At 39.8% G+C, this 14,978-nt stretch overlaps 1 protein-coding gene across 6 annotated transcripts in view; it reads left to right on the plus strand.

Moving 5' to 3' along the window:
* Positions 1–936, plus strand: part of Caprin2 (caprin family member 2) — a 49,034-nt gene extending 48,098 nt beyond the window's left edge. For 4 of the 6 annotated variants that reach the window (XM_028892407.2, XM_028892413.2, XM_028892411.2 and 1 more), the window contains one exon: positions 35–936. In XM_028892407.2, the coding sequence (XP_028748240.1) occupies positions 35–603 (569 nt within the window). In that variant the 3' untranslated portion in view covers positions 604–936. The remainder of the gene's footprint in view (positions 1–34) is intronic. The other 2 variants (XM_037203966.1, XM_028892408.2) reach the window with 2 other exon arrangements.
* The last annotated feature ends 14,042 nt before the right edge of the window (positions 937–14,978 follow it).

The raw sequence follows: 14,978 nt of genomic DNA on the forward strand, positions 1-14,978 counted from the left end.
GCTCACTGAAAAACTCACTGTTATTAATGAACAGCAGGGTGGAGCGACTCCTCTCAGGTGAGCAGCCCAGAGAGAGACAGCGAGACTTTTAATAGTGGAGATTCTGGGCAAGGAGACTCCCGGAGTATGACCCCTGTGGATGTGCCAGTGACAAGCCCGGCAGCTGCCATCCTTCCAGTACACGTCTATCCTCTGCCTCAGCAAATGAGAGTTGCCTTCTCAGCCGCCAGAACATCCAATCTGGCTCCTGGAACTTTAGACCAACCTATTGTGTTTGATCTTCTCCTGAACAACTTGGGAGAGACCTTTGATCTTCAGCTTGGTAGATTCAATTGCCCAGTGAATGGCACGTATGTATTCATTTTCCACATGCTAAAGCTGGCTGTGAATGTACCACTGTATGTCAACCTCATGAAGAATGAGGAGGTCTTGGTGTCAGCCTATGCCAATGATGGTGCTCCAGACCACGAGACGGCTAGCAACCATGCCATTCTCCAGCTCCTCCAAGGAGACCAGATATGGTTGCGCTTACACAGGGGAGCGATTTATGGAAGTAGCTGGAAATACTCTACATTTTCAGGCTATCTTCTTTATCAAGATTGAAATTTAATCCTGAGTGAAAGAATGAAGTTCTCACTAGTGGATCTAAGGAGAAGTAGTCCTTACCCAGTTGGGGAAAATATTTTGTTCCTAGAGGAAGAAAGAGGTCCTTACTTTTTTGTTTTTCTCTTTATGTAAAAACTTTGAAGCAGAATGACAATTAGCACTAACCTGGCACTTTATTAATTGTGATATAGCCTTGCTAGTCACACAGTGAATGTGTATTGTTTGCACTTAACCCTCAACTGTGTTAAGGGTCAGCTTCCTGAACTGACTGCCTCAACTTCAGACAAGTTACAATGCCTTGTTGTGCCTCAATAAAAAACTTAGACTGCACCTCCAGTTGTTTGTTTTCATAAACGTTTGATTGAGATGTAGGAATTACTTACTGACAACTCTGGAATGATGGTTGTTTCATGGGCTCATGGGTTATTTTATTTTTTGGTTTTTTTTTTTTTTTTTTTTTTGAGACAAGGTTTCTCTGTGTAGTTTTTGGTGCCTGTTCTGGATCTCAGGCTGGCTTTGAACTCACAGAGATCCACCTGGTTCTGCCTCCTAAGTGCTGGATTAAAGGCATGTGCCACCACTGCCCAGTTCATGGGTTATTTTAAAAGAAGATCTTATATATGTACTAGGTCTTTCTCAGGTCACTTTTCTCTGATGCATATCAATCTCACTTATTAAAAGATGGATGTTTTCCAATGGCCAAACTGCACATTCTCCTTGAACCTGTTTTTACTTCCTTGCCATAGAGTATATTCTCCCTTCATTTAGCTATATTTTGTTGTCTGCTATGTGTATTAAAACAAGGCACAGTAAGTACATATGTACTCTGCTTTTAGTGAGATGCTGGGTTTAATTTGCATAGACAAAGTGCTGAGTAATCAAAAAGTTTAAGAGTTATGTTTATATCCTGCCCCTGCTACTCCTAATTAACCTTGGGTTAGCCATTTTATCTCTAGGATTGAGTTCTCTTTTCTTTCCTCCTTGTTTTTTAAAGACTGTCTTCCCATGTATAACTGGAACAGTGTAATGGGATAGTTGTGAAATTCTACTAAAGACTTATCTAAACATGTAGCACAGTGCCTGGCATATAAATATTATGTGCTATCGTTTCCTTCCCCCAAATTTTGAAAACTAGGGTTTTGTGAGTATGTGTTCACTGTCTTAAACAGTTCAGCAGCCAACTGGTATTCATTTGAGACAGCATTTTCTCATATAGCTTGAACTTAAATCTCTTAGTTGTTTTTAAATATTTTATTTCTCAGTTTCTATAACAAGTTATTTCCATATTGGGGACTAGTGGGGTCTAGCCCCTTTATAGTCCCCTCCCAGGGTCCGGGAAGAATCTACAACCAGCTGATAATTTAATCTTTGATGAAAAGAAATGAATCTATGTACACAAAGCTCCTTAGTCCATACACTTTATTATTCTGTGTCAGTTCTCTTTCTACACAGCTTCTGTTCTGCTCTCTTGCCTAGCTCCTTTCTTGCCTGATTTGACTCTACCTTTATCTATTGTCTCCTCTAAGTTCTATCTTAATTCTCTTATCTTAGTTCTGCCCCATCTAGGTTCTCATCCCTCTAGTTCCTTCCCACCTTAGCTCCTCTTTCATCTCCTTCCTCATCTTGTTCTTCCCCATCTGGCTCTTCCTCATCTCCATCTTGTTCCTCTAGTGTTCTCTTTTAGCCCTTCAGTCTAGTTCTTCCGTTCTCTTTTTTTCTTTCTCTCCTCCTCTCCGTCTCCTTATTATCTCCATTCTCTGTCCTCAAGTTCTCCACTCCTCTCTTCCTCTCCGTCTCCTTATACGTCTAAGTTTCCTCACGTCTCTGAGGTGTTCATTTATAAACCCAAGCAATAGCGATCCTCTGCCAGAGCAAAGTCACCAGGCTTGAATTCTTATGGGGTCATAAAGGCAGGTAAGAATTTTCCTCAGGCAGTGGCCAACAGACTTTCTTTTACAACCCAAAAGGGGAGTGGTAGAGGAAGAGTTCAATAGAGAACTAATGATCAGTTAGTATATCAAGAAGGGGATCTGTGTGTGCAGTCTACATTCCTAGAAGTAGTTAGGTAAGAAGTTAGGACTCTATAAAGTTAGTAAGACTGTATAAGAAAGGAGGGTCTCACCTTAAATTGCACAAGAAATAAAACTATCTTCTTGACCTAGGAGACAGGTGTTGTTTTGTTTGGCTTTGGAATCTTGATAGGTATTTTAGATAAATATACCGTTAGGAGTTCTAGGAAGCACACATAGCATTACAAGAAAATCACTGTAGGAACCAGCTAATATACATACAAAAGCTAGAATATCACCAAGACTTCTTAAGCCTGGTTTGACCTTTGGAGAAGTCCTTGACTTTTCCAAGTAATAGCTTTTGTGATAGTAGCTGAATTCCATTATGTTGCCTTGTGGCTTGCAGCATTTCCAGAAGTAGTTTGTTTCAACATTCAGGAATATATGAAGGATTAAAGAAGGACATTTTAACCTATTAACTGATGCAACTCATCTGCCAAGGCAGAAAGTTATTTTGATTTTTGATTTTCATGTCCGGAGCACAAAGTACATAGAACAACACTGACACCGATAAGTGACTGAAGGCAGAGCAGTGCTCAGAGCAGCTCGTTATCAGGCAAGGGAGGTCTTTCTCAATCGCTAAGCCTTAGCTTAATCTTCGTTATTGCATGGCAGTCAATGTACTTACAATATTGCTGGCAACTCTATCCTCTCAGGTTAAGTCCTATAACAGTAGATTTGCTGACTAGGTTGTTCCCTAGCTGGCTGGAATTTCCTATGTAGACCAGGCTGGCTTGAAATTTACAGAGATCTGCCCATTTTTGCCTCACAAGCACTTGAATTACAGGGGTGCACCACCATGCCTGGCTACTCTCCACCTTTAAAAAAATACTTTGTGTGTGTCACATGTGTGCCGGAGCCCCAGGAAGTCAGAAGAGAGCATTGGATCATCTTGTTAGTGCTGGGAACTGCCAGAGCAGTAAGTGCTTTTAACTACTAAGAATCTCTCGCTTCCTACTTTCCACCTTTTTTTGAGTCAGAGTTTCTCACTAAACTTGGACCTTGATTTGGTTAGGCTGTTTCCCCTTGGCACTGGGGTTTGAACTGAGGTCCTCATGACTGATCAGCAAGCACTTCACCCATTCAGCCATCTCTCAGCCCAGGTTAGGGATTTTAAAATGCCTTCTTTAATCCGAAAGTCTGACATTCTTTTGGCAAAGGCTCCTCAGGGCTTCTGGTTACTTGTGCTATTTTAAGGGATGTTAATCACTGACATTAAGATTTATTTGTTGTTTTTTGATCAGATGAGATCAAGTACATTCTGGATGTTGTGGCTATAGACTACTGTTTTTTTTTTTTGAGACAGGGTCTCATGTATCTTAGGCCGGCCTCAAACTTGGGGTGGGCAGCTGTGTAATATTCTGTTTGGACAGCTAAGGTATTAAGTCCTTAAAAAGACCATAATGGCAGTGCCTAGATAAAAATTACTTTGATATTTCAAGCCATAACTGTGCCACTTATTCTCACCTTGAGCCTTATCCCTGGCAGTGTTGTCCACGTGACATCCCTGGGTATAGAGCTGATTTATTTTATGACTTTAGCCCTTCATTTATTTCTTTTCCTCTGCCAGCTCTTGTGAGTGGGAATGTCGGTTTTCCAGTTGTTCAATGAAAGTCTCTAGTTGAAGAAATTATAGCACTCAGCTGGCATGAAAAGCAGTCTCCATAACCCAGTCCCCCCTACCTTGGGGCATTGAACTTCCCATCAAAACTAGAATTTTACAATCATTATTGTCTTCCTTTTATGCCTACCTAATCACATGATCCTGTTGATTCTATCCGTGATGTTGCATGCTTTTCTCACCTGTACTCATATTGTGGCTGTCCTATTTAAGACCTCCATCACTCATGCATTCATTTTCTTTACTCAGTACTTACTGATTGCTTATATAAGATATAGTGTGATCCTGTGCCAAAGATAGAATAAGGTTGCTTTTCTGTTAAACAGACAATATTTGTAACAATCAACACTTACTGGGTATGTCTGTGTTTATCTCATTAAGTCCTTATAACAGCTCTTGGAAGAGGTTGGAGAAAACAGGCTTAGAGGTAAGGTATATGTGCAAACCATAATAAAAGACAAGATAGCCAGGTCAACAAAAGTGAAGGTATCTGTAAACACAGATATTGTCTTATGCAAAGTAATATAAAAATAGAGATGCATAATGAACCATAGGTAAGTTATAGTTTAGGGCAAGCCATTTAAAATGTAAGAACATTTTTGAGAGCAAAGTTTGAGCTTACAGTTTTATGCTGACTTCCTGTTCTCTGGTTACCTTTAATAACATTGTCTTTAGTGAGTATTCTAAGTTGCTTTCTACTGCTGTAACAAAAATTCTGACAAAAAGCAACTTGGGGAGGAAAGGGTTTATTTTCTCTTAAAACTCAAGGTTAAAGTCCATCATGAAGTTAAGGGCAGGAAGTCAAGGCAGGAACTTGGAGGTAGGAATTGAAGTACAGACCATTGAGTAATGCTGCTTACTGGCTTGCCTTCATAGCTAACTCAGCTTGCTTTTTTTTTTTTTTGTAGAACTCAGGAGCACCTGCCAAAGGGTGGCACTACTCACCGTGGGCTCAGCCCTTTGGTTTCATTACATTAATCTTTAATCAAGAAAATACCTCATAGACTTGCCTACAAGTCAGTCTGATAGATGCATTTGAGGTTCCCTCTTTCCAGATGACCTGAGCTTGTTTCAAGTTGATAAAAAGCTAACTAACATATTGAGTCTGCCCCAAAAGTAGGGGAAATTGGCTTTTAAATTATGTATTCTAAATTATTTATTTAGAGACAGTTGTAGGATCACATGTAGTTGTAAGAAATAAGATGGATTCCATGAAATCTTACCCAGTTTCCTTCAACTGATCTTGCAAAACTATGTCCATTATTACAGCCAGGATGCCAACACCGATAAGATAACATTTTCATCACCACAGAATCCTCAGGTTACCTTTTTATAGCTCTACCCACTTCCTCCTTATGCCCTCTCCCATGTTAATCCTTAAAAACTTTTGGTCTTTGAATTTGTTGTTGTTGTTGTTGTTTGTTTTTTGAGACAGGGTTTCTTTGTATAGCTTTGGAGCCTTTCCTGGAACTCACTTTGTAGACCAGGCTGGCTTCCAACTCACAGAGATCTGCCTGCCTCTACCTCCCAGGTGCTGGGATTAAAGGCATATGCCACCACTGCCCAGCTGATCTTTGAATAATTTTTAAGGCATTATATAAATATAGACAATCTACATCTAGTACTCTGCACATTTGTTCAGGTTGTTGCCTGTTTCACTGTGTCTTATGTCTTTCTGTTTCTGTGATAAAATACTCTTGACAAAAGCAACTTGGTGGAGAAAGTGTTTATTTACACTCACAGTTCCAGGTTATAGTCCATACAGCAAGGGAGTTGGCAGTAGGAGCTGGAATATCTAGTCACATTACATCCATTATCAAGAAACAGTGAGGAACAATTCGTACATTCTTGTGCTTAGCTTGCTTTCTCTACTCACACAGTTCAAGATCCCCTATGTAAGGCAATATTGTCATCCATAGTGGGCAGGGCTTTCCACCTCAATGAAAGTCCCCACAGACATGCCCACAGGCTAGCCTAATCTAAACAGTTCCTTACTGAAATTTTCTTCCCCAGTAATTCTAGATTTTGGCACATTGACAATTAAAACTAACCACAAAACATTCTATCTGTAGACTTCACAGTTCACTCACTGAAGGACAACTGGATTGTGTCCAGGTTTAGGCTGTAAGGAATCCAGTGCTACACACACCCATGTACAGGTTTTTTCTTTTTTCTTGAGACAGGGTTTCTCTGTCAGCCTCTGCTGTCTTGGAAGTTGTTTGTAGACTGGCCTGGCTTTAAATTCACAGAGATCCACCTGCCCCTGCTTCCTGAGTGCTGGGATTAAAGGCATGCACCATGCCTGCCTTTATGTACAAGTTTTCTATAGCACTGAACTCCACACTAGAGAAAATGCTGGAAGTGTAACTGCTGGAGCATAGGCTGTTTGCATGTTTTAGTTTTTTAAAAAAGAAACTGATAAATTATTTTCTATAGTGGCTGTACTAGTTGGCATTCTGACCTTTGGCATAAGTACTCACTTCTCTGTATCTTTACCAGCATTCAATGGTGCCACTGTTTTTGCTCTCTCTTTATATTGAAATAATTGCCATCAAGTCTTTTCCCTACTCAACAATCTTCTTTAATGAGAAAAAATATTATGGTAGACATGTAGGCATTGGAACACATTTAGTTTAAGGAAAGAGGACGTGGTTAGAATTTTGTCACTTGTCTGTTAGGTTGATTCTACTGCTGTGAAGAGACACCATGGCCACAACAACTCTTATACAGCTAAATTGGGGGATTGCTTACAATTTCAGAGGCTTAGTCCATTATTATGGTGGGTAGCTTGGTGGCAGACATGGCAAGCATGGTGATGGAGATTAGCTGAGAGCTACATCCTAGTCTGCAGGCATGAGATGGGGTCTGGAATTGGCTGTTGAAACCTCAAAGCTCACACACTCCCTGGAGACTAAGGTTTCAAATATATGAGCGTATGGGGGCTGTTCTTATTCAAACCACCACAGTTAAAGTTATAGAAGTTCTTAAATGACTGAAGCAGAATGGGTGAAAGAGAGAGTAAGAAAATAACTGAAGATAGAATCCCAAGCAGAATATGTGTGTGAGCTGGGAAGAAATGTGGTCAAAAGGCAAGGAGTACACTCTGTAAAATCAACCTGTCTATCTCTATTTATTGTCTTTTTTTTTTTTAATATAGAGTCTCACTCTATAGGTCTGGGTGGCTTGGAACTCACTATATAGCTCAAGCTGGCCTTGAACTTGTGACAATCCTCTTCCACTTCCTAGTGCTGAGATTACAGGTATGAGCTATCATACCCAGCAACAGATTTTCAAAAAATAGGTGCTGGAGAGATGGCTCAGTGGTTAAGAGTAGTGGCTACTTATCCAAAGGATCTGGATTTGATTCCAAGCACCTGTATGGTGGCTCACAACCATCTGTAACTCCAGTTCCAGGGATGGTATTTTTGACTAAATCTCAATGGTTACATTTTACCAATAAAGACTTGGGAGCTAGATGCTGGGGTGAAACCCTATTAGCTCAGAGAGGCAGAGAAAGTACCAGATGACCTTCCTCCTCAGCCAACATACTAGAAAAAAAAAAAAACCTCCCTCTTGTAGGTGGAAGTTTCTGTCCTGCCAGCAGCTCCCAAATAACTGACATGGAGACTTAAACTTACTTATAAATGCTCAGCTGATAGCTCAGGCTTATTAATAACTAGCTCTTACAACTTAAATTAACCCATTTCTATGATTCTACATTCTGCCACAAGGCTCATGGCATTTACCTCCCTTGCATGTCTTGTTTCCTTTCCATCTGGCTGGCGACTTCAGACTTGCCCTTCTTCATTCCAGCATGCTTAGTTTGGTTGTCCTGCCTATACTTCCTGCCTTTTATTAGACCAATCAGCATTTTATTAGACCAATCTAAGTGACAGATCTTCACAGTGTACAAAAAGATTATTCTACAGCACCCTTTCTCCTCCACTATCTCAAAGAAAAAAATACCCTCAAACCAAATGTCCCTCCCTTCTACTTCCTGTGCATCTCTCTGTCCATCTTCCTAACTCCCTCTTACTCTCTGTTTTTTTTTTCTTGTTCACTTCCTGTTCACTAGTTGCTTGCTCCACCTCTTTACGTATGGTTGACTTTAATCCTGTTTATGATAAGCAGAAAGCTCTTGGATTAAAGCTGTATGCTAGGCCCGAGCCATACCACAACTAGAAGAAACAGATTTTTCCAGTAAATAACACAATTTCAAGAGTCACTGTGATCAAATATCCTGCAAAATTCCACCCCCCCTTTTTTTGTCTAAATTAAAAGAAAAGGTTTTTAATTCTAACAGTAAAAATATTTATAATAACGAAGCTATTTCTGCCACATTTTCCACAATGTCCATTTTGGATGTATTTGGCAGTTTTAGGATTAAGTATTTTTGAGTTCAAAGTTTTGTAAAATGTTTGTGTGAGCATCATATGAACTCAGCAATTTGAATTTACTAAGCAGTTTAGTCCAAAGCTGATCTTTGAGTGGTGTTTGTCAACTTAGTGGCAGTCCTGGCTAGGTAGAACACAGCAGTCAACCCACAGATGTCCACTGTTTGCATAGAACTTGGTGGCAGAAGAGGCATGTTTTGCCCAGTAGTTAGTATTACCACAATCCAGGTGTATTCAATGTTGAGGGGCCCCATCATCTTCTTGGAGACCTGAAAGGTTACTGTTAGGAATAGTCATGGTTTATTGTAGAAAACTTAAACATTTTGAATGCCAGATCCAGCAGATCTCTGAAAGGTTTGACGACCACACTCTATTAAGTACATCTGAGGAAGACAAACTTAGTTTCTAGTTACCTACGTCGGACTTAAACATGAAAACATGTACAGGAAGCTAGATAAAGCTTATATCTAGAATTATTTAGTCTTCATTATGACTACTAGTATCACTATATAATGTTTATATATACATAATAATCTTATAGATTTTGAGATAATATTTATACCTTAAGAAAAGTTTTAAAGAGTCAAATGAAAACCCAAAGATTATGAGATTAATGGCAATGGGATAGTCCCTTTTCCCCCTCTCTGTTCCATACCAGGTGGTTCTTCTGATAGGAAACAGAGATTTTTGGATTTCCTGTTAACAAGCATGCGTGGGTTTAGAGAAGGAGAGAGCTTATTCTTTCATATGAATGCCCAGCCTTAACTTGGCTTGTTTCTAGCGAGCTTTTTAAAACTTATATTATCCCATCTGCCTCTGGGATTTTATCTTTCTCTATTCTATATACCTTTCTTTACTTCTTCCTCTGTATAGGGTTTGCTGTGTAGCTGGATGGCTGGCCCCTAATGTCTTCCTTTCCTCCTTTTTTTGCTTTCAATCTTCTCTTCCCAGATTTCTCCTCCTCTTTATTCTCTGTACCTGCCAGCCCTGCCTATCCTTTCTCCTGCCTAGCTATTGGCCATTCAGCTCTTTATTAGACCAATCAGGTGTTTTAGATAGACAAAGTAACACAGCTTCACAGAGTTAAACAAATGCAACATAAAAGAATGCAATACACCTTTGCATCATTAAAAAAATATTCCAAAGCATAAATGAATGTAGCAGCCTCTGTTTTCTGCTAGCAACAAGCATACCCAAGAGAAGACAGTCACCAGGAAGCTGTGTTTGACTCTGTATTCCAAACCTTTTAATTTTTTTAATTATAAAAGCTTGGCTGATAGCTTAGGTTTATTATTAACTAGCTTCTACAACTTAACCCATTTCTATTAATTTACGTGCTGCCACATGGCTTATGGCTTGTTAATTCATCTTACATGTCATGCTTCCTCCATTTCTCCTTGTGTCTCCACTCGTCTTCCCAGCATTCTCTCTGAAAATCCTGCCTAGCTATTGGCTGTTCAGATTTTTATTAAACCAATCCAAGTGACGAATCTTCACAGTGTACAAGATTATTCCACAACATTTCCCTCTTTTTGTCTAAATAAGGAATTTTTAAAAAGATTTATTTATTTATTTATTATATATACAACATGTTTGACTGCAGGCCAGAAGAGGGCACCAGATCTCATTATAGATGGTTGTGAGCCACCATGTGGTTGCTGGGAATTGAACTCAGGACTTCTGGAAGAGCAGTCAGTGCTCTTAACCTCTGAGCCATCTCTCTAGCCCAAAAAAGGGAAATGTTTTAACTGTAACATTATAAAACTATAAATAATAAGAACACTTGTAGTGGAATCTTAACAGTTCTTATTAATAAAATCAGACTCGAGGCCAGTTATTGGGGTGAACACTGGAAGATCAGAGAAACAGAACAAGCCACAGCTAACCTCACCTGGCCAATGTTTTCTCAGACTGGAAGCCTCTGTGTCCTCATATCCAAATGGCTCTCAGCTGAACTGTGCTGCTCAAAAACCTAAAAGCTTAACCAGCCAAATGCTTCTAGTTTCTGGTCCTCACGCCTTATATACCTTTCTGCTTTCTACCACCACTTTCTGGGATTAAAGGCTCGCTTTCTGGGATTAAAGGCGTGAGTCACCATGCTTGGCTGTATCCTTGAACACATGGATTTCTGCCTCTGGAATGCTAGGATTAAAGGTGTGTGCTACCACTGCCTATCCTAAGTATCTAGTGGCTTTTCTGTTCTCTGACCCCAGATAAGTTTATTAGGGTACACAATATTTTGGGGAACACAATATCACCACAAACAGTTATCAAGAATTACATTTACAATATCCAGTTCATTTGCATTTATATTGAGTCTTTCTCTGTACTGCCAGCTCCCAAATAATGACACAGAGACTTATATTAATTATGAAAGGTTGGCCTTTAGCTTAGGCTTGTCTCAACTAGCTCTTATAACTTAAATTAACCCATTTATTTATTTATTTATTTATTTTGGTTTTTCGAGACAGGGTTTCTCTGTGTAGCTTTGCGCCTCTCCTGAAACTCACTTGGTAGCCCAGGCTGGCCTCGAACTCACAGAGATCCGCCTGGCTCTGCCTCCCAAGTGCTGGGATTAAAGGCATGCGCCACCACCGCCCGGCAAATTAACCCATTTATATTAATCTATGTTTTGCCACATGGCATTACTTCTCTTCTATCTTGTACCGTCTGTTTCATCTCCATGTTTGGCTGGTGACTCTGCCTTTGCTCTCCCCAATGATCTCTCTCCCCTTCTGCAAGTCCCGCCTAACCTCTTCCTGCCTAGCTATTGACCATTTAGCTCTTTATTAAACCAATGGAAGCAACACATCTTTACAGTGTACAAAAAGATTGTTCCACAGCACAAAAGCCAAAGATTTGATTAATATTTGTCTGACTTCTGGATCTGATACTATTCTATTTATCGCTGAAGTCAGACTTTGCAAAAAATCAGTGAAGGCATCTTTTGGTCCTTTTGTAATTTTAGTAAATGACTCAGACCTCTTTACTGATTTATCAACCTTGTCCCAAGCATTTAAAGCTGCTAAAATGACATAGTGCCAAGGTCTGGCTATCACATTCAAGTTACCTTTGTAACTCAGCATATTGACCTCACCTGGAAACTGATACTGGGAACTGTTAATAACTCTGGCCCTATTTCATTGTTCTATGGCCCTAGCTTCCTCTTTCCACCATTGTAAGTGAGGAGGAGCTTCCAATATTGCTGCTGCCAAATCTTTCTAGTCTTTGGGCATAATTCTATTCTAAGTTGCCCATGAATTTAATGTCTGCTTCACATAGAGTGAATGCATACCATGTGAAATGATCATTTCCTTAAATATAATATTTCTAAAGGATTTAATTTAACTTCTTGATAACCTTGCAGGTGCCTATCATCTGCTTGTAGTTCTTGTATAGTAACTGGATAAACTAAGTTTGGTTTTCTAAGAACCTTGGCCTGCTCCTCTTCAGTTTCATGGTAGGTTCCTGTCTAAATTCCTCTGTCTGTGTCTGAGTAACTTTCTTATTTTCCTTTGAAGCCTTTCTAAGACTTCCATCTTATCAATCCACTTTTCATATTTGGCACAAAAAACCACTATGGTTATTAAGAATAAAATATGGATTTCTAGACTGATAGTAATTATAATCCTTATGTCAATCTTAGTTAAGTCATTTATCTTTACATTTTCTGCTTCTATTTTTTAAGCCATCTAAAGTAGCATTATACAGTATCCTAACTCCCTGTATTGTATTTCTAATCCTTAACATGGGAAAGGTTTCCTTTTAGTATTATTTAACTCCCTCCTTGAGGACTTTCCAGGTGTCTTACCAAATCTGATAGCTCCGTGGTTTGTTTGCAGCTGGCATGATTTCTCTGTCTGTGTGGTCATGTTACATGTTGGAGTGCCAAATGTTTTGTTTTGTTTTGTTTTTTTAATAATCTCAATTGTTTGATTTTACCAACAAATATTTGGGAGCCAGATGCTGGGGTGAAAGTCTGCTAGCTCAGAGAGAGGCAGACAAAGGACCCAGCTGACCTTTCTCCTCAATCTATATCCCTGAAAAAACTCCTTCCCTTCTCCACTGTTGTGGAATAATCATTTTGTATACTGTGAGGATGTGTCATTTTGATTGGTTTAATAAAAAACTAAATGGCCAGTACCTAGGCAGGATTTTTGGAACAGAGAGACTGCTAGTAAGAAGAAGGCAGAGACTCCAGGAGACAGAGCAAGCAGGATGGGCACTGTGTAGATGAGGTAATGAAGACATAAGGCAAAAAGTAAATTAATATAAATGGGTTAATTTAAGTTATAAGAGCTAGTTAGAAACAAGCCCAAGCTATGAGCCAAGCTTTCATAATTAATCATAAATCTGTGTGTCATTACCAGGGAGCTGACAGTCCAACTACATATAGTGCCTAACCTGGGGCTTGAACCAATGACCCTGAGAGAGTCTCAAACTCTACCTACTGAGCTAGCTGTGCTTAAGTTATAAGAGCTAGTGGACAAGCCCAAGCTATAGGCCAAGCTTTCATAATTAATAAGTTTCTGTGTCATTTTTTGTGAGCTGGCAGCCCAAAGAAAAATATGTCTACACAGGCTTTACAGTAAATAATGCAATCTCAAGGTTTACAATGTGATAAAAAAAATCCTGCCACACAGAGGAACTGACATTTTCTTCTGACTTCTTTGGGCACTGTGTGCATAGACATACATCCAGGCAAAACACACATGTGAAATAATAAAAAATTAATAAACAGAATAAAATACAGCTCCAAACAGAGGGAGACAATTTAATATGAGAAATTAAAAAAAAAAAGTCGGGGTTGGGGATTTAGCTCAGTGGTAGAGCGCTTGCCTAGTAAGTGCAAGGCCTTGTGTTCAGTCCTCAGCTCTGAAAAAAAAAAGTCTACTGCATTTGGTCTCTGAAGGGACCAGTGCTGATCTTTACTTGTCGGCTTCAAGAGAAACAAGGTCAGAGAAGCTTGGGTACACCTGCTTGCAGCATGAATTGAAAGAAAGAGGAGAAATAACAAATGAAGAGCATTCTTTGCAACAAAATCTTAAAAGTTTTTAAGCCCCACCCTTTTTAAAAATTTGAGATGGGATCTAGCTATGTTGTCTAGGCTTGTGATCCTTTTACCCCAGCCTTCTACCCAGCTAGAAAGACTGTTTTAGGGTGAACTTTAATTAGTGGGGAGAAAGAGGCTGGATATCTAGGGGAAAAAATCTTACAAATTGTCAGCAAAGAATGTGTAATAAATACCCAAGATTTATTTTATTTTTATGTTAAAAATATTTTTGCATTTATTTTACACATCTTAGTGTTTTGCTTGCATGTACAACTGCACCATGTGCGTGCCTGGTGCCTGAAGAGGTCAGAAGAGGGCATTGGATTCTCTGGAACCTGTGTCATGGATGGTTGTGAGCCAACTTGTGGGGGCTGAGAACCAATCCTGGGTCTTCTCCATAAGCAAGTGCCCCTAACTGCTGAGTCATCTCTTCAGCCCCCCCCCCATTTATTTTAATGAAAAAATATGCAAAATGGAGCCAAGCTCTGGAGAATATGGGAGAGGTTCTGTTCAGGATGTAGGGAAGGAGGTGCAGAGGTACGCAGAGGTGAATTTGTGGGTGGGTGAATACTGCTGCCAGGGGCTTTCCTTATTTTTGTAGGGCTCTGTAAGATGGAGTGGGGTACCTGTGAATATGGTCCAGAACAGCTACTGAGGAATGAAAGGTAGTGCTGGTTAAAGACAAGGGACAGGACTGAATACTGGATGTGAAGAAAAAGCAGCACTACAAACAGGTGTTCTTTCCTTCAGACACATAGTGGTGTCAGCACAGTAGCTCAAAGGTAGTCTTGAGTAGTTGAATTGGGAGACAAAAAAGCAGAAAAGGATGTGTAGTCTGGAATAAATAGTTCAAGAACTATGGGGTAAGTGAGTTGGAGAACAGGTGTAGAGTTATTAAGGGGAAGACAGAAGAATAGATTTTAATTAGAAAAGAGTACATGGAAGCGAGGCTCATGACTGGAATATCAGCACTGGAAACACTGAAGCAGCAGGATTGCCACAAGTTTGAGACCAGCCTGGGCTATGAAGAGAGCTCTTGTATCAAAACACAGAGAAAAAGGCTCTTAGAGTAAAGATTTCACAAGTAAAGGGAATTAGGGGTGGGCATAGGAAAGGCACCGTTTTAAGTTGAAAATGTGTTCACTCTGATGGCTGTGTGCATAAAGGACTGAAATGGGCAGTGCTGGGAGCAGTCTGTCGTACAGCACACACTCGGTCTCATTGTGTATCCTTTT

This window comes from Peromyscus leucopus, chromosome 3 (assembly GCF_004664715.2).
Source record: "Peromyscus leucopus breed LL Stock chromosome 3, UCI_PerLeu_2.1, whole genome shotgun sequence".
Taxonomy (NCBI): domain Eukaryota; kingdom Metazoa; phylum Chordata; class Mammalia; order Rodentia; family Cricetidae; genus Peromyscus; species Peromyscus leucopus.